Source organism: Cervus canadensis, chromosome 7, assembly GCF_019320065.1.
Source record: "Cervus canadensis isolate Bull #8, Minnesota chromosome 7, ASM1932006v1, whole genome shotgun sequence".
Lineage (NCBI taxonomy): Eukaryota > Metazoa > Chordata > Mammalia > Artiodactyla > Cervidae > Cervus > Cervus canadensis.
The window spans coordinates 21,807,243-21,829,196 of NC_057392.1; the positions used below are offsets into that span (position 1 = coordinate 21,807,243).

Consider the following 21,954-nt stretch of genomic DNA (forward strand, 5'->3'; position numbering starts at 1 on the left):
GGAGCTGCTCAGCCTCCCTCCCTGGGGCGTGTCAGTGCGGGGTACATAGGAAGCTGCCTCCTAGGCTGAAGGACATCAGCGATGCCACCGGCCACCTGACCTGCAGCCGGGAAGCTTAGGGTGAGACTGCAGCAGCTGCAGGAAATCTAGGGGTCCGGCCCAACCCCTGCTCTGCTCCTCCCCATCACCCCCTTTCCTCCTCTCAGCCAGCCCTGGACTCCCCAAGCAAAGGGGCCTCCCTGTTTGGCCAGGTATGGTCTCACCAGGACCTCAATCCCACTGAGCTGCCTGTTGACAGAATTCCAGTGTTTGCTGCTCCTGAGCTCAGGGAGGGAGGGACCACAGCCTTCTTAGCCCTGATCTGAGGATGCCTGTCAGGGGGACTGAGGTCACCCGATCAGGGCAAGCCCACCAGGACACTCCCTTTCATTAAGGCAGAGTCACCTGATGAGGGGCTTCCCTGGTGGCTCAGCTGGTAAAGAATCTGCCTGCAATGCAGGAGACCTGGGTTTGATTCCTGAGTTGAAAAGATTCCCCTGGAAAAGGGAAAGGCTACCCACTCCAGGATTCTGGCCTGGAGAATTTCTTGGGCTGTATAGTCCATGGGGTCGCAAAGAGTTGGACAAGACTGAGCGACTTTCACTTTTCACTTTCAGCTGATGAGGGCCGTCACTACATCTGTGAACCTCTTCACCTTGGCCATATAAGGCAGCATATCCACACTCAGATTGCCCTCCCACTTAGGGGTGGGGTCTTGTCTGGTGGACACACCAGGCGTCAGGACCTTGGGGCACCTGGAAATCCCGCCTCCTCCCCCAGACAACAAGCGCGGGCCTCACTTGCAGGGGAGTGTGTGCGCTGCAGTTTCTCAGAACAGGGTGGGGTGCTGTATACGGCCAAGGACATGCCACAGGGGACACAGCTGGTCGGAGGGGCTGTGGGCCCAGGAGCAGGGTGAGCCAGAGGCCACGCATCACCCTCTGGCTGCCTGAGGCTGGGGAGGGTCCTGGGAGGGGCTGAGTGAGGTCTGCTGCACACAGGGGTGTTGGGCAGGCATCCATGTGGTCCAGAGAGCAGGGGCGATCACCCTACCCGCCTTGGGAAGCAGCCTGAACTCCCGGTGCCCACAACTCCTGCTCAGCTGCCTTGGTCTAGGGCCACCCCGCTGGAAGGGAGGGGAGCATTTGAACCCAGAGCCCCTCTCAACACTGACAGCTGCCCCCAGGCCCAGGGCTATCCTGGAGGGCAGCTCTTCCCAAGCCACACTCCCTCCCTGAGCCTGGTGCCTACTGTGGAGGCAGCCAGGAAAGGCTCTGGGACGCACGCAACCACAAGTGCATCGTTTTTCTGTCTCAGCCTTCTCGAGTTCTTTCTCACGATGTGAAGACTATTATTTCAGGCCCTACCAAACCCTGCTATTTCCACGAGGTTTCCAAGGAAGGCAGCCCATGAGTCATTCTTGCGGGGGTGATGGAACTTTGAACAGCATCCACCGAAGCAGACGTTTGTGCAGCAGGTTTAATTAGAGCCCTTCTCTGTAATTCTGCCAGCAGCAGGCTCAGCAGACTCAACTGGAGAGTGTTTCTGGATGATTGTTCCAGAGGCTTCTGCACAGGTGTACTCCGACGGGGCAATGGGAGGGAATTCCCCTGAAGGCCTAAGTGCAGGGGGGCGGGAGAGGCCCTCAGACTCTGTTGCAGACCCCGGAGAGTCCGGCCAGGGGACATCAAGGCCACAGGCAGCATGTCTGTCTCAGTCTGATGGTCAGGTTGGGATGCCCATCTGTCAGGGTGCTCAGCTGTCGGCAGTCCTGCCCACCAGGTGTGTGGGGACAGTGAGTGACACCAGGGGACATCAAGGCCACAGGCAGAGTGTCTGTCTCAGTCTGATGGTCGAGTTGGGGTACCCAACCATCGGGGTCCTCACCTGTCGGCAGTCCCACCCACCGGGTGTGTGGAGACGGTGAGTGACACTGTCTTGGCTTTCCTACTTGTTGACATCTTGAGGAAGTGTTGACGCAGACACTACACCCCTGGCCTGGCTAAGGTTCATAGATTTGTCTCTTCAACCCTGCCCCACCCACCTACCAGTCCCCTGAGGAGGGGGACAGGTATCTGTGGGGCTCCTCAGGCTGAACCGTGGCCGCCCACCTCTCTTGCATGATGCTGTGATGGGCAGCTTTGCCTTTATGCAGAAACAGTGTTTTTCCCTAATGCCAAAAGTGACAGGCCTGCAGAAACAGGAAGAAACCGACTTCCCAGGGAGCAGGCCCCTTGTTGAACAAGCATGAAGACTCTCAGGTTGGTGACAGCAGAGTGCAGACCCAGCTCGGGGTCCCATGTGCCCTTGAGGTTCCGGCTGGCTGAGTAGCCCCAGGAGCATAGGGCAGGCACAACTCTCATGCTGACAGTACGGTTGGCCTCATTCAACCGGGACACCGTGCACTGCCACTCCCAGCTGGGCTGGCACTCTTCTTGGCCAGAGAAGATCTGGCGAGTGCCACGGTCGCATCTTGCCTGCACAGCATAGCCAGATCCTCCCAGGCTTTGGCGGGTCCCTTCGGAACCACAGGCTTCCCAGGAAGATCCTGGAGCCCATGTCCATTCACCCTGGAGAACCACTATCCTGGGAGGATGCTGGCAGCAGGACCCCTTGTTTCTTGTTTGTTTCCCAGTTTGATGGGGTAACTGTGAGTGTCCCATGGGCTCAGGGATGGAGGCATCCATGAGTGCAGCCCCAGGGGACGACTATCAGAGGGTGGCCCAGTGTCCTCTTGCAAACAGGGCAGCCCTGGATTTGGGGACATGGTGGGCCAGTGGCCCCTGGAAGGCTTGTTCCCTCCTGCTCCTTCTGGAAGGTACCCCCAGTCAACATGATCAGAGGGCACGCTGAAAGTGTGCCCCAGAACTGACTCCCCTCCTGACTCACTGTGGGGGTGGGCAGGGCAGAGGGAGGGTCTGCAGTTCAAAACTGTGCTGTAGGGGCTTCTGGGGTCCCCACCCACCTGGCAGTCTGAGATGGGATGTCACCTCCATGTGGGAGGCTCTGGTGGGGGGACATCAGCCATCCCCTGGCTCTGGCTGCACCGTGGCCTGGCCCAGTCAGTGCCACAGCCAGGGCAGGCCCAGACCCCACTTGTCCTGCCAGATGAATGTTGGGCCTTCCATGAAGCACGCTGGCAACTGGCTCAGTGGACCCCGAGGTGGGTCTGAGATAGTGACCGCCCTCGTTCCTGCTCAGCAGCTCAGGGGGCGCGCGTGGTGCGTGGCTGGCCTCCAGCAACACTGACTTCAGATGAACAATGTGTCCCGTTGGGTCTTAGCCCTCCGCTCCATAACTGGGACCAGCAGCACACACACACAGGGTGTAACGCCAACACCTGCTTTGCTCAGAAACCCTGCTCTCAATGTCACCTGGGGACAAGCTCAGAGTAGGGGCTGTGACCTGAACATTTACGATCGGAGGCCTGGGATCCAGGCCAGGGGTAGAAGCGCTTTGTCCTCAATCCAGCCTGAGGGCTTTGAAAGGGCAGAGTAGGCAGGTGGCTGTGAGTGGGACCCAGTGAGTTGACAGGAGGCCCTGACTAGGGAGTCAGAGGTGGGATGTGGGGGTGATGAAGAGTCAAGGGGCTGAGGCAGGTATTCATTCCAACCAGGGTGCAAGTCAAGGGTCCCCAGCTGAGGTGTACCAGGTCATGGGGCTGGCGTGGTGGGTGTGAGCAGTGCCTGGTGGGTGGGGAAAGGGAGGGTGTTAACATCACACAAACACATCCAGCTTGTTCTCATCAGGATGGACTTTATTGAGAGCATCCAACATCTCATAATTACAAGAGAAGGCACGTGCACGGCAGTGGCCATCCGTTCTGGATGCCCCCACGTGGCGAGTCCCCACTGCCCAAGGCCAGAGCCCACCCCTGCCCTGAGAACTATAGGGGGCCCCACAGATGAACCACGCCTTCCCCGGGGCTCCCAGGGGAGATGAGTCTCAGTGGGTGCAGCTCCCTCTTCCCGGAGTCCGGGGTCTTCCAGGTGCTCAGCCAGCTCCCCTTGGGTCTGTGGACCCTCAGATCCCACTGGACGCCAGTGCCCGTCACTTCCACCCCAGCAAGAACAGGCAGGCACTCCCTAATGGGTCAGACAGCCCCTCCTCCCACTGCACTGTGGCCCCAGGACAGCCCCTGGGTCTGCGGCTTCCCCACCAGCAATGCTTCCCCACCAGCGATGCTTCCCAACAGAAGAAAACCTAAGGCATGGTTTCCAGAAGCTGTCCCTTCCCACGCAGCTGCTGCTTCTGACTGGGTCCCCGTCGTCCAGTCCCTCATGCAGGGGCAGCATAGACCCCTGCATCGTGTGGGGCTCTTGACAATGGACACAAAGTGCCTTGCAGACAAGATGTCCTGGAGGCGGCAGGTGGCCTGTCCCTACAGCTGCCTTCATTCTGGAAGTTCCCTGCGGTTGACAGAAATCCATCCCGTGACCAAGTCACAACTGGCATGGAGAAAACACGTGAGCAATGCCCTCACCTTAACAAGAGTGAACCTGTCATGGAGGACACGCCTGCTCCCACACCAGACTTCGGGAAAGCATTTATTAGGATGACCGCAGAGCCCACCCTGAGGAGGAGCCACACGAAGGTGGTCCTGGGAGACAGGAGGCACCCAGCCATGACCCTCCCAGCAGAGGGCACAGGGCGGTCTACCCAGCAGCCTCTCCTGCCCCTGCCGGGTGCCGTCTGCAACAAGATTTTGGCTTCCCAGGGATGCAGCCCTGTGCCTGGGCTCAGCCTGGGGTTGTCCCCAGAGGCTGCAGCTGGGAGCCCCCTTCCCAGGTTCGGGAAGACACTGGGCTTCAGCGCAGGGTCCCGCTGACTTGGGGTCACTCCATGTCCTCCTGCAACTCCTGCTTGTGCAGGGTCTGGAGCCGGCTGACCACGGTCTGGTGGACGGCCTCCAGTCCCTTGATGTCCAGCTCTTGCAGCAGCATCAGGATGGCTGTCAGGATGTTGTTCTGGGGACACAGAGTCACTGCCTGAGAGCCACACCTGTGACACTGGGCCACCCACACTACACACACACACACACACACACAGGAGGGGCACCCACACTACACACACACACACACACACAGGAGGGGCAGCCTTCCAGACAGACCCGGGCAGACAGAAGCCGTGGCCGTGGCTGGGGTACAGCGCTTGCCGCCTGCAGGGACTTCCTATGAACTGACTCACCTCCTGCGCCCAGCCCTGAGGCTCAGAGAGGCTGAGTAATGGGCCCTCATCACACAGCTGGTCAGCAATGGAGCAGAGATCAGAAGCAGGTGATCAGTAACATGTGCTCAAATGCACATGGGGTTAGTGTGTGATGAGCACACACGTTCACATGACCACACCTGGGTTCCACCTGCATTTGAGCAGGGAAACACCACTACTGGGAAAATCCGGGAAAGATTTTACACGAAGCTGATCCTTCTTGTGGGATGACTGGAGGGATGGCCACAAATCAGAGCATGTGGCCCATGTGGACCCGCTTGGGATGCTGGCCCCTGGCATCTGCAACGCCCTAAGGCTCCTGCTCCCTCAAATCTCACTAACTGCCCATGTCCCCAGGTCTTCCTGGCCACTAGCACCCGCACTCAGAAGCTTGTGGGGGGCTGGATGCCATAGGGCCACCCAGCCTGGGTGACCACAGGGACCCCTGGAAGCAGGGCCAGACCCTTCTGTCCTCTGCTTTCAGAGCAAGCATCCTGTTTGAGCAGGTATGATAGTCTTTTGCATGTATCTATGGCAGGCACGGAGTCGAACCAGCACCTTCAATCCCTGGTCCACTCTCTTCGGCAGAGGCCCTGCCATGGGGGTGGGGTGGGGAGCTCCTGGCCTCAGCCCAGCCGCTGGGCAGACCTGCCACCGGCGACAGTACACACCTGGGGCTCCTCCTGAAACGCGTGGAAGATGTGTGCAGGGCCCCGGAGCTGTCCACACAGCCACCTTGCGGAAGAGCAGGCTGTGGTCCCAGGGGGCAGTGGCCCTCTGGGGCGGGGCCGGGTGAAGGAGACTGGCCACAGGCCCACTGACTGCTCTCTGCATCGGCCTTTGGCCCGCGGCCACACCCACCGCAGCCCTGGGGGGACGCCTTCTGGTGGGACAGGGCCTCTGTGTGTCCATCTCTGCACCTCTGGTGAACTCTGCACCCATTTCAAGCTGTCACTGCACAAATGAGTGAGGAGGCCCTGCTGTGGCTTCAGGCAGCCCTGCTTGGACGTGGTGCCGGCCTTTGTGAGCCCACAGGGAGGTCACAGCACCCTACGGTGTGCGTCAGGCCGAGCAGGGGCTGGAGCAGGTGCTAGGGGGTCCTGGCCATTCCCAAAGACTCCGGTCCTGTTCGGACAGCCCCTCCCCTCGTGCCCAGGTGGCGAGGTCCCCTCCAAGTTCTCCCTGCCAAAGACTGGGTCAGGGGATGGCTCCGAACCTGCTGGGGGGAGGGGCACACAGGGAAGCTGCTGTGCCGGCCAGAGGACATGGAGTGAGAAACAGCTCTGTCCTTCGGAGATAGGGTGGCCCGTGAGCAGGGACGAGCCCGGGCACAAGCTGCAGCGACTCGAGCAGCAGATGGAGGAGACCCTGGAGGGAGCTGGTCTTCACCAATGTACCCCCGCCGCCCACGTGACCTACATTCAGCCAACACCCGTGATCCTCTCAGGGAAGCCTGTGGAGCCCGGGGGCCTGCCACGTGGTCCCTGCACAGGGACACTGCCCCACCCCCGCTGGAGCATCCCCATTTCCGACAGCAGGCGGAAGGGCTCTTCCCAAGCAGCAACCTCTCTGGGTCAAGCACTGCCACAGTGACCTTCCCACCCCCCAGGACCGCCCGTGGCACAGCCCCCTGTGCTGGGGACCCCACTGCCCACACAGGCACCCCCTCTCTGCTTGCCATGTCTGACCAGCTTAGATCTGGCCGCAGACATTGGACCCAGATGGCTGGCATCCCACCCCCTGGGACCTGGCTTTGTGCTTCACTGCAGTGTCTCCAGCCCCGTCCCTCAGCTCTCAGCCCCCAGTGTCCACATTCTGGGAAGGGGGAACCAGGGCCACCTCCGGCCAGGTGGCCTCATCACACTCACCCTGCTCGCGCAACTGCTTGCGGCCTCCCGCTGCGAGAACGGAGGAAACCGGTCCCGGGAGGTGGGCTTCAGGCCAAGCTGCCCCTGGTCGCTGCTGGCAGGAGGAGGACAGCAGGGCATGAGGCCTGAGGCAACAGGAGCCCAGCCCTCACCGTCCACACATCTGTGGGTCCGGGCCTGGCGCCCCAGGGCTCAGGGAGCAGAAGACTCCTAAAAGTAGACCCTGCCCACCTGCAGGGAAACCGCCACTCCAGACTCTGCTTCTGGGGTTTGGGAGCAGTGGACAGAAGAGTGGGGCAGCACGACTTCTCTCAGCCCTGGGGTCACCTCCCTCCCCCTGGAGCTCACACAGGACGGGGGCACTAACACACACGTCATGTGAGCCCCGGACACAGAGGGGGGCCTGCAGTTGCCCCTGCCAGGCGACAGCCACGTGCCCTCCCGCCATGCCGTGGGAGAGCCACGCGCCCTCCTGCCACGCCACAGGACAGCCACGTGCCCTCCTGCCATGCCACGGGACAGCCAGCAGGTGGCCCTCGTTTGCAAGTGGATGCCTGGCCTGGGGCCCACTGAGAACAATGGTTTTCACTATGTTCCCCCGTCCAGTTTCTGCCCACAAACATCCATCAGCTGAGGTGCCCTGTGGGTCAGAAAGGGCCCTTCCTTGGCCTGCACGCCCTACCATCCCCAGGACTCCTGACCAGTGGCTCGGGTGGCCAGGGCCACAGGGCTTCCCTCCCGTGCAGCCAGCCCCATATCTCCACCAGCTCACTGCCCAAGTCCACTGCTCCCCAGGAGGGCTGGTCTTGCACTTGGCACAAGCTGCCTGCCCTGAGCCTTCTCTCAGCCATGCGGCTAACACCAGGCGGGGGCCCAGAGCCAGACCAGAAACAAGCACACACAGCCCACCCCCAGCCCCGGAAGTGCAGTCGCGGGAGGGCCGGGAGGCCCCCAGGCCACACCTGGCCTCCCCCTCGCCGAGGCTCAGGGGATCCTGTGTCGTCTCAGTGGCGGCGTCCACAGCACTTGGGGTGTAGGATAGCTCAAGTGGGCTGCTCCCCAAGTCCTCTTTGCTGGGGGCCGTGACCTCTTCTCCCTCCATCAGCGCTCGGGACACCTCTTCCTCCGTCACAGCTGGGGGTGGGGGGCAGTGCAGAAGCATCAGTGGCTTCACCGCACATGAGCCCACCCGGCCCAGCCTGGCTGTCCCCTCAGCTCAGCGTGGTCCCCTTTGGAGAGGTGGCTCAGCCCTCAGGCCGGCCTCTCAGGCACCTGTGATGGGGCGGGGGGATGTAAGGGCACCCACCCTGGTTGTCCAGCTTCTGCAGCTGTGGCAGGGTACGCAGGACGGTCATGCGGTAGAGGTGGGGGCAGGTGCCACAGCAGGGGTTCTCGGCCAGCCAGAGCACGCGCAGGCGCGGGAGGCCCTTCAGGTGGACGAGCTCTGCCAGGCTGGGGATGCGGTTCTTGCGCAGGTACAGCTCGCTTAGCTGCCGGCAGCGGCTCACGGGCTCCAGGCTGGAGATGCTGTTGACACTGCATGGACGCAGCCGTCAGCGCTGGCCCAGGGCCCCCACCCCACCACGCAGACGAGCGCTGCCAGCCAGTACCCACCTGCCCTCTCCTTAGGGTGGAGGGCAAGGGAGCCCCCAGGTCCAAAAGAAAGCTTCACCCTCCAGCTGCAGTGGGAGTGGCAGCCCCTACTCTGTTGAGGCTTCGAGGAGTCCATGTCGGGGTGGGAGTCCTCCCCGACAGGACAGGGGACTGAGGACTCCGTGGGACACACCAGTGAGCCCAAAATGGGCAGTAGCCAGGAAAACCCATGGTGAACCTAAGCAAGCCCATTCAAGCCCCACACGACCAAGACCTTAGCACTGAACTTCAAAACCCCATGTTCACAAAAGAATTAACTACAGAATTAAACTGAGTGAACCGGAAAGAGGAAATCACCCAGACACCAGGCAGAGACCTGCAGGTTTCAGCTGACAGAGCAGGGTCACCTCCTGCACACCCAGATGGACCAGTCATGAATGCAGGCTGTTTGAGGGGGGTGGCTGACCATAAGCCTCAGGCCGTGCGGGACCTGCCCGTCCTGCCAGACTGTCTGGACCACTCTCCGTTGGATGCTGGGCTGGGCATCCTAGCATCACTGCCACCACACCTGACACTGTCACTGAAGCAGCGGGACAAGGGCGCCACCGTCTCAGCACAAGTGAACCCAGGCTTTGGGATCCTCACAACGGGGGAGCCACACAAGCCTTCGGGGTGGAGGCTTCGGTGAGGTCGAGGGCTTGAGCCGGCAGGGGCCGAGAGACCCCTCCTTGACCACTGGGCTATGGCTGCTGTTGCTACAGATCCATACATTGGATCTGTATACATTGGACACTGTATGTCCCCAGATCCATACATTGAGATCCTGACCCCCAGTGCAGTGGTGTGAGGAGGCGGGGCCCCCATGGGTGGGGCCAGCGCTCTTATGAAACGGACCCCCAGAGCTGTCCGAACCTTCCGCCAGGTGAGGACACAGGGCGCCGTCCCCAGACACTGGCTTTGGACTTGTGGCCTCTGAACTACGAGGGACAAATGCCTGTGACATCCCATCAGAGCAGCCAGACCTGACTAAGCCTTCCCACCCACGGGCACTGAGTGGGAACATCATCGCACAGGACTGCCGTCCAGTGGCCTGGGGATGGCGGCTTAGCCGCAGGGCCCCCCAGTTCCAGCAGGGCTAGAAGTCCAGGCCACAGCCCCGGGCACTGTCCCGCTTCGGGCCGCAGCAATGAGAACCCCTGTGGTACAAGGGGCCTCAGGCTCAGAGGCTGGGGACTTGCCCCAGAGCCCTCGGACAGCGCTTGGCAGAGACGGGGTTAAGTCCACGCCTGCTCCAAGTTTCCTACTATTTGGGGAATGAAAGGTAAGGCCTTCTAGGCGCACATCCCCCTGACTGTCAGCTTCACTGACAATCATGACAGGTAAGTGACAGCAGACACCAGGCGCTTGCACACACTGGCTGCTCCGTCTTCCCCACTGCATCGCCTCCTCCTCGCCTCCCACCTCTACAGTCACCATCTTACAGCTGGGGGAGCTGAGGCACAAGTGCCGAGCTGGGCCCAGGCAGGGAAGGGGGCTCCAGGCCCACTCCTTCATTCATTCCTTCATCCTGCAAGCAGGTGCCAGCCCCAGCCTGTCAAGTCAGGGCTGGGGGTGGGTGAGCACAAGGTGGGTGAGCACAAGGTGGGTGGCAGAAGGCACCCAGGGTGACCCTCGAAGGCACAAAGGACAAGCGGGGTCTCAGGAAGGACAGGGTGGCCAGTGTGATGGGGAAGGTAAGTCTCAGGACCTGCATGGGACCCAGGGCCTGCGACCCCACACGACCCCACACGACCCCACACACAGGGCAAGTCCCGAGACCTTCTGAGCTGCCAAGCAAGGAGTTAGCCTTCATTGCAGCGCTTCAATCTCCACAAGGTTTACACGTGGGGACTTGCAGAAAGCACTCCAGCATCTGCAGGGGCAGCCTCCTCCACAGACCCAGAGTGGGTGGGCAGAGTTCAGGTGGGAAGAGACTTCCTCCTTCCCTCACCTTCCAAATGCCCCCACCCCACCTGGAGCCTGGAGCCCCAAAGGCAGCATTTGGCTCATTCAAGGTTTCCTTAGTCTGTTAAAAGGTGTATGACCCTGGAAGAGTAACTATTATCAAGGACAGATGATGTGGTGCAGGAAGTTGGCAGAGCTCCGGGCACTGATGGAGCCAGGAGGGAGACAAGGCTGGCACTGGGGGCGCTGGGACAGACACAGCCACTCTGGGCGGCACCCCATGACCCCGGGACAGGTGGGGAAAGCTCAGGGGGAGGCCTGGGTGCCCTCCAGGAAGGAGAGCAGAGCTAAGGAGCAGTTAAGCCCTGGTGCCACCTCGGTGTGGCCTGCAGAAGCAGCCCTCCCAGACCACAGTTGGGAGTTATCAAAGGATAATCAGTTATTTATTGACCAGCCCATGGGAGGGATATGGACACTCTCCTCATCTTCCAGCCCTGGTGACTTAGGAGGGATGGCCAGCCGGGGTTCAGTACCTGAGGGTGATCACTTCCAGGCTGGGCATTTCTCGGCAAATGGAGATCTACAAAGGAAAAGAAAGTGACTGCAAACATCACAGGATGCTGGCATGTGACATCACACCTCTCCAGCAGCCAAGAGAACCCAGGGGGAGCTGCTGCCCAACCCCTGTCAAGGGCCCAAGTGGAGAAGCCTCCCCCCTCCCAACTAGGAACACGCAGAGCTTTGCAGCCCACTCCCCTCTGCAGCCTAGACGTCCCCTCTGCCTGATGGAAAGATGGCACCCTCTCCACAACTCCAACCAGCATCATTACCACCAAATGCTGCCAGCCATCGAGATGGGGCATTCCTAATTGTAGATATCCTCAAAGGATCTCAGTGAGGAGAGCTCAATGGACAGAGAACCTTTCTCTCTACTGTCCCTGACATCCAAAGAAAGGACAGAAGCCCCTTCTTGCCAGCAGAGCTGTTCTGATATGGAGACAGGCTCAAAACTAGACCTGAGAACGTGTTAACACTGACTTAGGGGAAAGGGGCAGTGGGGCACAAGCTGGTCCACGAAGACCCTGTAACCTGCAAGGCTGATGAGCAGTGGAGCCCCGAATATGTGTGTGTGTGTCTGCCAGACAGCGGGCATGGGGCCAGAGGGGCCTCCTGACATCAACAAGCTGTCTGGTCAGAATGCTTCACATTTGCAGTGGATCTATTTTCTGCTATAGTAGTGTTTTGCTTTGTTTTTGCCGCTACAGAATCAGGTGCAACAGGCTTTTCTGGAGGGCTTGGACACTCAGAATGTCCAACTTTGCTTTTCAGGACAGGTACAGTTCAAGTTCCAAAACAGAAGTCAATAAGAACCAACTGCTGGGCACCACACTCTGTGTGAGCTGGAGACATTCATCCCAGGACTGGGGGGTGGGGGTGGGGGTTGGAGTTTGGAAGAAAACGAGTCACAGACACTCAGTTCTGCCCAGCTCCTCTCTCTGCCCCTGCCCGGCCCTCATCTATTCCTGCCACGGGAATAGGGGGTGAAGATGGATCTGACCAGGGAAGGGGCTGAAGTGAGGAAACTCTTTAGGGACATGAAGTCCAAGAACCTATTAAAAAATTTAAAAAAGACCCCCTCCCCCAAGCCAAGTGCACTGCTCCTTAAAAGTCAACCAAGCCCATGGGGCCCTTCCTCAGGTGGGAGAGGTCTGCATCCTGGATTAGCCCCCTCCTCTGTGAGGCCTGCTTCTCATCCGCAGGAGGATGTGTGAAGGGATTTCAGAATTAACTTGGGGCTACAGAACCTCTTTTCACAAGTGGTTCTTCCTTACTAAAGCTGCTAAAGTAACAAATGGACGGGGGCCTGGATGGGATAGGTGTGGGTCTGTCCACTTAACCCTCCTCCCAGGGATCAGGGACCATTTGGAGATGATCAGCATGGTACTTACATCAGTGAGACGGCTGCCCCTGGGGAGAGAAAAGACATATGCACTTTTAGTTTGTCAAAGCTGAATAAAAAAACTAAAAACAAAAATTAATGACAAACGTCTACAAACTTTAAGAGTCTACCACTTTGGACTCCCCTGGTGGTACAGTGGCTAAGAATCTGCCTGCCAGTGCAGGAGACATGGGTTCCATCCCTGGTCTGGGAAGATTCCACATGTAAGTAAGCTTGTGCACTGTAACTATAGAGCCTGCACTCTAGAGTCCATGAGCTGCAGCCCAGGTGCCTACAGCTTGTGCTCTGCAACAAGTGAAGCCACTGCGATGAGAAAAGCCCACGTACTGCAACTAGAGGATAGCTCCCGCTTGCCACAACTAGAGAAAAAGCCTGCATGTAGCAACAAAGGCCCAGCACAGCCAAAAATTAAATACCCGAGTTTTTAAAAAAATAATCTATATGTGAGGGGAAAAAAAGGTCTATGATTTCAATGATAAAGTAAAAGAAAACGTTCCCAGATAACTGACAAAGGTGCCCAAAATCATTTCCTGGTTGATTTTGGACAAAATTATTTGATGCTGGCGGCTCCTCTTCAGACTAAGCAGTGGCAGAGGCTGCCCCATCTGAAGGACACAAAGCCTTCCTCATTCTCAAGGCTGCTGTGCCCAGGAATAATTCCCTGACTAACAGACATAAACAAGGGAGTCTTTGTAACAGGACACGTTCAAAGGCTGAACTTATGATTTATGAAACACACTTCAGAAAGCCTGAAATGGGGTCGTTGTGCCTCCCTCCTGAGGGGAAGGCTGACTGCTCACGCAGAACAAAGGCATGCATTGTTGAAAACAAATGACAGGAATGCTGTGGCCAAAATACCAGATGTGCGGGGCAAAGAGAAAGGCTTTTAATGAGCAGGCAGATCTCACTGCAGTCGATCTGCCCGAAACCAGCAGGAGGATCATCCGCTTCTGGCTGAGTGCCAGCTGAACTGTCCAGGGCACGGAGGCACTCGGTGCCCTGCTTGGAGTCCCCAGTGAACACAGGCGACCTTTCAGGAGTTCCAGGAACACTCGTGGTCCTTCCTTGGCTCAGCTAGCCCTGGCCACCCTGTCTTTGAGGCTGCACTGACGCCAAAGCACCTGTATCTCTAACCATTACCTCCAAGACAGTGGGTACAACGCATCCCTACCCAGGGCTCAATTACAACAGTGTTTACTGAAGCATCACTTTGGAGTTTCAGTTTCCTTTTCTTTGCCCTAGAAAGGGTGTTAACCACCTTGATCTCCCATCTCATCAGCAGGCTTGGCTCCCAGGACTGCTGGCAATTTCAGAAAAGACACCTCTCTACAGAGAACTGTCTGCCCCACTATAGCCATCTAGAAGCCCAAGAGCCAGTCTTTAAGGGAATTCTGATTGTCCTGTGCAAGGAGGGCAGGTTTGGAGCTGTGTGTGAAACACCACCGGTCAGGAGGGATGAAAATTCTGGAATGGTCTTGCCAAAGGCCCCCTGAGCTTATGCAACACCTCCCAAAGGCTGGGCGGCCCAGACATGGGCCAGGAAGGTGAGGCCCAGGTGCCCCCCCTCCCCCCGATTCCAAACCCCTCTGCATCCTCCGCAGGCCCTTGCAGGCCCCGCTCCAGAGAAGAGGTGGCGGGCAGGGGTCCCCGTTCCAGGGCGGAGGTTCTGGACAGGGGTCTCCATTCCTAGAAAGTTCTTCCCAGTCCTGCCCCAGGGCGGGGGTCCGGGGAAGGGTTGCCGGGCAGCGGGGACGACGCGCCGGGACGGGCTCTGGCCTCTGGTCCTCACCAGCAGTTGAGCTTCCTCACGCTGTGAAGCTCCGAGGCCTTGGCCCGGGACAGGACCATCTTCCGCGTCAGCTTCATGGCGGCGGGCCGCCAGGACCCCAGACCCCTCTCAAACCTCTCGCTACCTCGGCGGATGTTGGCCAGGCCGGCGCGCGTCTCCAAGGGGCGGGGCCCGCGTCGTTAGGTGCGCGTCCTGAGAGCCCATTGGCCCCCTATGAGGGGACGGGCCGGCGCGAGTGCAGTGGGGCCGCTTGGGCTTCCGCCTCGCGTCTTGGCTCCTCCCCAACCTGCTCCGACCAGTCCCTGGAGCCGCTAGCCCCGTCCTGCGCGTGCGCAGTGATGGTGACGCAGAGCTCTCACGTAGCTCTGCGGCGAGCGGATTGGAAGCGCCAGTCGGCTATGAGCGACCTCGCCCGAGTCTCAAATCCTAACCCAGGTCCCCATCCCCACCCCGAGCCCCGAACTCCAACCCCTGATCCTAGTCCTCGCCCCGAGGCTGGTGAGTTAGAAGTGATGGTCTCTTAACTGCCCTGAATTAGGCCCCTTCACTGAAGTGTTGAAACAAGAAATCTAGAAGAGTTTTAGGGCTGCGCTGATTCCTCTCCCTCTCAGCGTTTAAGGAAAGAAGGCAGGTGCCAAAGATAACAGACCTCACAAGTAGTCAGACATTTTAGAAATCAAAGCGTTGCTTGGGCTGCAAAGTACATTAAGACAGGTGTCCGAGATCTCAGACCTCAGAGGTGACAAGACCAAACTCAGCCTCACCTCGGACGCCTTTCCCACTGGACCCTGGTCCTGTGTTTGGCCTATCCAGCCCAGTCTCAGCAAAGATCCTGTTGTCACCCCCACCCTGATCTCTGCGCACCCTCATTGTCTGACTTGGTTCCTCTTTCCTCCCTCACAAATGGTATCTAATATTCTTGGCCTGTCATTTGTAAGATCCTCCGCCCTTGAGGTCTCCTCAGTTCAGTTTAGTTCAGTTCAGTCGCTCAGTCGTGTCCGACTCTTTGCGACCCCATGGACTGCAGCATGCCAGGCCTCCCTGTCCATCACCAACTCCCGGAGTTTCCTCAAACTCATGTCCATTGAGTCGGTGATGCCATCCAACCATCTCATCCTCTGTCGTCCCCTTCTCCTCCTGCCTTCAATCTTTCCCAGCATCAGGGTCTTTTCAGATGAGTCAGCTCTTCACATCAGGTGGCTAAAGTATTGGAGTTTCAGCTTCAGCATCAGTCTTTCCAAATGAACATTCAGGACTGATTTCGTTTAGGATGGACTGGTTGGATCTCCTTGCAGTCCATGGGACTCGCAAGAGTCTTCTCCAACACCATAGTTCAAAAGCATCAATTCTTCGGTGCTCAGCTTTCTTTATGGTCCAGCTCTCCCATCCACACGTGACTACTGGAAAAACCATAGCCTTGACTAGATGGACCTTTGTTGGCAAAGTAATATCTCTGCTTTTTAATATGCTCTCTAGGTTGATCTCCTAGTAACTTTCCATCCAATGGCCCCTCCCTGCTCCTTATCTGTAAATCCCCCTAGTCCTTGTTGAATTTGGAGTTGAGCCCGGTCTGTCTGTAAATGCAATAGTCTTGAATAAAGTCTTCCTTACCCTTTTAACAAGTGTCAGGATAATTTTTTTCTTTCACAAGGGTCAGAGGTGGCTTTGCCAGGGTGTCACAGCAATATCCGAAGCCCAGGGTCCTGGAGACTGGTGGAGGACTTGCCTGTATGAGGGACTCCTGGCACAACCAGGGGCCGTGATTCAGTGCGGGAGAGTGGAATTTTGCTGTAGCCCATTATGTTTATTATAAAGACAATACAGAGGATTCTAAAAGAGAAAAGCATCCCCACAGTAGTTTAAATGCTGCATTTCCTGTATTTCGTCCCGTGTGCTGTATTTTGCAGGGACATGTGGTGTTGCAAAGGGTTTATCAGTCAAGTCTTGGTCCGAGCCCCCTCATCCATGCCTGGGTTCTTCTGTACAGTGGGTGGGCCCAGCAACAGTCTTAAGTGAGTAGTACTGGTGTGAGGGGTTCGGGCAGAGAGCACGGCCAGCTGGAGCACAGGTGTCCCAGACCCACATGCCACGTGCACTGGTTTACTAGCCTGTGTGGCCACACGGGGGCTCCTCTGATCAGCTGGTGAAGGATGGCTGGCTCAGTGCTAGCTGCAGGATGTCTCCCTCTGGTGGTCCCGAAAGACTCGTGAAGGCCAGTGCCAGCAACAGGCAGCACTTCGAGCAGGGCGCTGGCCTGGGATTTGGTTTGATCCCGCTGAAGGTGTTAGTCCCTCAGTCCAGACTCTTTGTGACCCCATGGGTTGTAACCTTCCCCAGGCTCCTCTTTCCATGGGATTCTCCAGACAAGAATACTGGACTGGGTTGCCAGTCCCTTCTCCAGGGAATCTTCCCAACCCAGGGATTGAACCTGGTCTCCTGCATTGCAGGCAGATTCTTTACCGTCTGAGCCACCAGGGAAGCCCTTGATCCCTCTAGCAGGCTAGTGAGTCAGCCTGTTACTCCTTTGTGAGTGCCGGCAGGAGACCAACTCCTGGGTCACAGGGAAAGGATGGCTTATTCCTCGTGGCACTGACACATATACATCAGCGCCCCCACATCCGAGTTTCACAGGAGCGACTTGGTGGGCTCTGTGTATGCTCACTGCCTGTGCTGTGGGTGCACATGGTACCAAGAGGGATCAGGGAGCTGTGAATCCACCACTTTTCCAGCCAGTAGTGAGCGATCCCCATCTTTGTCCAGGGGTGACGACCCTCATGTCTCAAGGTTACCAGCGGTAGGAACAACCAAAGGAAACAGCCTTGCCACCTTGGCACACCAGCAAGACCTGTAGGTGAGCAAGAGGTCTAGGGGCCCCGCCGCCACGTGGAGTGCCTGTCCATCTGCTCTGTGTGGAGGGCAGTGTGCCGATGTTGGATTGTGCATAGGCTCACAGGCAGGTAGGGATGGCCTGACCCTGCTGGTGGTGGTGGGGAGGCCAAAAGGAGAGAGATGGAGAATCAGGGCAAGGAGGTCTGGAAGGGGCGCTAGGTGTAGGCTGGCAGGTGGATATGCTCATACCCTGCTGTGAGGCCGCGGGGCACCCACCATGGACGAGGCGCTGGACAGCGGGTAGACAGCCCATCGATGACCATCAGTCTCTTTCTTCAGCCAGCCTGGTACTGGCTGGTGGGTCAGACAGGGTGTGGCCATGGTGGCTGGGATGGAGGCTGAACACGGTATTGTCCCTCGGAGAGACTGGGCAGTGATGCGCTCCAGCGGGATGGACACGTTCTGGATCTGGGCTCAGCTTCCTGCCTGCGGGGACTCAGCCAGTACCACGGTCTTGGGGCTCATTGTGGTTTGATCCACCAGCACAGGATCGGTCCCACACATTGCATCAGACTAGAGGACCCACTTCAGGAGCCCTAAGGCCCTTTGTGATCTGGCCCCCACCCATTCCCCTCATCTCATGCCACACTCCCCTGGCACACTTCCTGATGGTCCTCAAACATATGACTTGAGTTCACTTCAGGGCCTTTGCCCCTGCTCTTCCCTGGATCCAGATGCCTTTCATTGATTGTTATGGCGTGATCCATCACTTCCTCAGAAAGTGGATCACTTCCTCTATCCACCCTGCTGAGAAAGGCCTTCCCAGCTACATTCCCACCAACACTGTGACCTCCAGTTCCTGCCCTGCTGACCTCAATGTTTATCATGTCCCTTGTGCTTTATGCCGTTCTCCCCGTGGACTGCGGGCCTGGGCTCTTCTCCCTGGAGCCCCAGCCCCTAGACATGGTCTTCCTGTAGTAAGGCTTCAGGAGGTGCCTGTGGGCTGGCTGACTGATGAGCATACAGGGTCTGCAGGTGCCTTTGATGCCAGCTCTGGCAGGTTCCCAAGTCACCGCTCCCTCATCATCCACTGGGGGTGAGAAGATTTCCTTCCATGCTGGATCACAAAGTCTGCAAACAGATGTGGGAACTTGGCATGATGCGTGGCGTGTGGGGGGCCCAGGCTGAGTGACTGAGCCTTTCTACCCTCCTCCACTGACAGTGACCCTGGCTGGTGCAGAAAGCCATTGAGATGGACGGATGGACTCTGTGGCAGAACACAGAAAGGACTTGTAGAGAGAAGAGTGGCCTGTGTTTATTCATTTTATTCCATGTCCTGACTCTCTGGGTCATTTCCACCTCCATTCTCATCACTGTCACTGAAGAATGTATGGGCAATCTGGTAGAACTTTCTGGAAGGGCACTCAGCCACTAGGGTGTCCACGGTCTTTACCCTCCTGGGCAGCACACCATGCCCACTTACTTCCATGGGCAGTCTTTTCTGATTAGACGTTTCTAGGATGGAGGCCATCTTTTGACCTCATCAATGAAGTAATGAAGGAAAACAATGTTGTCCCCTAGCATGAAGCCCACTACTCTTCATCCTCTCTCTCGAGCAGGGGTCAGCAACCTACAGCCCACAGGCCAGATCCAGCCACTGCCTGTTCTTTTAGATAAAGTTTCATTGGCACATAGCCAGGCCCTCTGCTTGTTCTTGTAAATAAAGTTTTATTGGCACACAGTCAGACCTACCTGCTTGTGTTTTGCCAATGGCTGCTCTCTGGCTGCAAGGACAGAGTTGAGTAGTTCAAACGGAGGTGCAAAACCTAACGATTTACCATCTGGCCCCCTATAAAAAAGTCTGTAGTCCCTCTCTAGGCTTCTCATGAAGCCTCAGCACGGGCAGAGCCTGTCTAGGGGCTGGGGCTCCCAGCCCCCATACTCTCCCCTCCTTCCTTTGCCAACCCTCCCCAGCTCCTCCTCCAAGGAGCCAACAGCCTCACCTCTCTATTTCAATGTATTATTCATGACAAGAGCGTGCCATGCTAGTCAGATCACACTCTTTTTCAGTGACTGTGGTTTTCTCCGGCTGGAAGAGCAAGGGGCTTTATGTCTTTGGCATGATGTCTGTGCTGGAACAAAGTCCTCTCCCCTGTGTTTCCTTTATCTGAACTTGAAACACCCCTCAGTCAGGATCAGTACTTGCTGATCTTATACTCTATGGTTCCTGCTTCTTATTTTTATGGAAAAGATGTTTCATAATTGCTTTTGCAGTGGTGTCTGGCCAATGGAGCATGACCTGCTTGTGAAATATGTGGTTTTCTAGAAGGGAAGGAGCCCCAGAGGGGACACTGTGGGCACAAATGTTTTGTCAGAAGCCTGGTTCATGAGATACTCAGCCTTAAGTGATGTTCCCACGGAGGCCCTGGGATACATGGAAACGAAAGCCACCCTGTCCGACAGCTCTTCAGTTACTGCTATCTCATGAAATATTAACTTTCCTTTAGTACGCTTTCAGACGTGAGATGACTCTCGGGCCAGAGGGCATCAGGGAAGGAGCCCTGGGCAAGAGTGTGGATAGAGCTGCTGACAAGCAGCTGCGGACACGTGTGGGTCTCCACTTCCTTCACCGGCTGACTAGGGTCTGAGATGCCTCTTAGGGGTTGTGGCCATCCGTGTAGCAGGATAACTCCTGTGATGGCCACTCGCTGAGCACCTGCTGATCTGAGGATGCAGCTGCGGTGGCTGGCGCCTATGCCCCTGCAGTGTGAAGTCCTGCAGACCAGAGCTGCAGTCCTGTGGACCAGCCATGATGGCGAGGCGCTGTGCCCTGCAGTGGGCAGCCCTGTAGACGAGAGCTGTTGGGTAACAGCCACCATTGCTGGTGCCAACCACCTTGGAAGAGAGACTCCAGTCATCTTCAAAGTACCTTGAGAAAATGATCGAGTGCTGTGCAAGGAGCTCTGATGGGTTCTGACACTTACCCCAAGCTGCTTGGAAACCTCTGGGTGGCGGGCGAGTGAGACAGGGGCCAGCCATTGGCCAGTGCACCTGGGGCACTTTGGTCCATGCACCTGGCAGCTTTGCAGAGAGGCAGAGGCAGATGGGGCAAACGGCCCTCCAGAGGAGGATGCTCTGGGCAGGAGTCTGGACATTGCATCCACGCACCCAGAGGAGGAAATGAGGGTCAGTTGGCAGCCCCGGGCCCTGCCATCAGAGGAGGCACAGGACCCTGTTCACTTCCCTAGATCATGAGGCCGCACGGGGTGGCAGCCAGGAAGGAGAGGGCAGAGCGCCACTGTGGGGTGAGAGATTTGTGGTGAGGGAGTTTGGAGTTGTAGGAAGAGCTTCGATCAGTTTTTCAGGAGTCAGCATTCAGTCCTCTGTGCTCCAGCCAGAAGGACTGGGAAGGGCCATGCAGCCAGGGTGGGGATAAGGCACCTGTGGGTCTGGGGCAGCACCTGCTGGGGTGAACCCTGTGCGGGGCTCCTCCTGGCGCCTTGGATCCTGCCTTACAGGGAATGGGCTCCTGGCTTGGGGCCCCTAGGAAGACGGGTTAGGGCAGGAGCAGACCAGTAGGGGAAGTGGTTCACCCAGTCTCCAGGCCCCCATTGTCCGACACAACCCCGTTCAGTCCTGCGCCCCACCTCCCTGCGGTTAGGACTTGATGAGAATCGCTTCCTCCGGGTTCACACTTGGCGCCAGCCTCTTGGGAGGGGACCTGGGGAGGCGGACCGCGCTCCAGAAGGCTAGTCTCTCCTCCTGGGTTTTGGTCCGGAGTGCGGGACTGGGCGGACTGCGCTCTCCGGAGCCGTGACGCGGAGCGCGCTGCGCGGGCCCCGCAGGGCCAGGGCTGCGGTCCTGCTCGGCGGCGGTGGCGGCGTCGGCGACGGCGCGAGTGACGCGGGAGCGCGGGCCCTTCTCAGCAGGTGCGCACACCGGCCTGGGGTGGAGGGAACCGAGGCGCTGCGGAGCCGAGTATCAAGGGGAGGATGCCCCAGGATCCAGGAGGAGGGTCGGGCCAGCACGAGGGTCGGAGCCCAGGCTGGGGTGCGTGGGCCAAGGGATGCGGAGACCCAGGCATCGGTCTGGGTCCTGGCGCGGGGGCGGGAGCTGGGGGTCGGGGAAGACTGCAGCAAGCTCCAAGGTGTGAGTGCGCCGGGGCGCAGAGGGCTGGGCGCGGCTCGGGCTGCGCTGCGGGGCTGCAGCGGGGTTGCGGGACTGCTGCGGCAGGCAGGCGGCTGGCGGGTGCGGATGTCCGCTGGGCTGCGGCGCGGGGCGCAGGCGCTGCGCCACGGCTGGGCGCGGTCTGTCCGGAGGCGCCGTGTCGTGACTTGGGGACATCTGGGACTTAGCTATCTCGGGCTCTTCCTCTGACCCCCGCCCCCAAGACCTCTCGGCCCAGTTCCGTGGTTGGCGGTTCCTTTGCCCTCACCCGCGTGTGGCTATTTTTAATCTTGAAAGTGCTGTCACAGCCAGGATTTCAGGATGCTGGAGGAGGAGCGCAGGGAGCCCCTACAGGGTTAGAGTGGAGAGTGGGCGCACACAGGGCGGCAGCCACTGTGCCAGACCAGCACGTGGATCTGTTAACCGGTGAGTCTTCTGGGCTGGGGAGGGCGGGGTACCAGGAGGAGCCCTGTCTGGGTGAGTCCCCATGGGAACATTCACCCCGTGCTCCTGTCAGCCCCCTCACTCCTCTCTAGGGCTGCAGCTTCACGTTTTGT

The 21,954-nt window shown here is 58.3% G+C and overlaps 2 protein-coding genes across 8 annotated transcripts in view; one reads left to right on the forward strand and one right to left on the reverse strand.

Annotated features, from left to right (window-relative positions):
- Positions 1-3,775: 3,775 nt before the first annotated feature.
- Positions 3,776-14,682, reverse strand: CFAP410 (cilia and flagella associated protein 410). Of its 5 annotated transcripts, none has more exons than XM_043474541.1 (8): positions 14,402-14,682; positions 12,602-12,620; positions 11,186-11,232; positions 8,422-8,651; positions 8,078-8,249; positions 7,116-7,206; positions 6,464-6,615; positions 3,776-6,201 (listed from the first exon to the last, which is right to left on the reverse strand). In XM_043474541.1, the coding sequence occupies exons 1-8, from the start codon at positions 14,476-14,478 to the stop codon at positions 5,874-5,876; spliced, it is 1,116 nt and encodes a 371-aa protein (XP_043330476.1). In that variant the 5' UTR covers positions 14,479-14,682; the 3' UTR covers positions 3,776-5,873. The 5 variants fall into 5 exon arrangements, with proteins under 5 accessions (XP_043330476.1, XP_043330475.1, XP_043330477.1 ...); XM_043474540.1 differs by having other exon boundaries at positions 7,116-7,209; positions 14,402-14,681; XM_043474542.1 differs by having other exon boundaries at positions 3,776-5,006; positions 7,116-7,209; positions 14,402-14,678.
- Positions 14,683-20,918: 6,236 nt separating this feature from the next.
- The window catches only part of TRPM2 (transient receptor potential cation channel subfamily M member 2), a 51,849-nt gene continuing 50,813 nt past the window's right edge, over positions 20,919-21,954 (forward strand). The window contains exon 1 of one of the 3 annotated variants that reach the window (XM_043474545.1): positions 20,919-21,159. The gene's annotated coding sequence lies outside the window, so the exon portion shown is untranslated. Of the gene's footprint in view, positions 21,160-21,181; positions 21,281-21,537; positions 21,824-21,954 lie in introns of those variants that run through there. The other 2 variants (XM_043474547.1, XM_043474546.1) reach the window with 2 other exon arrangements.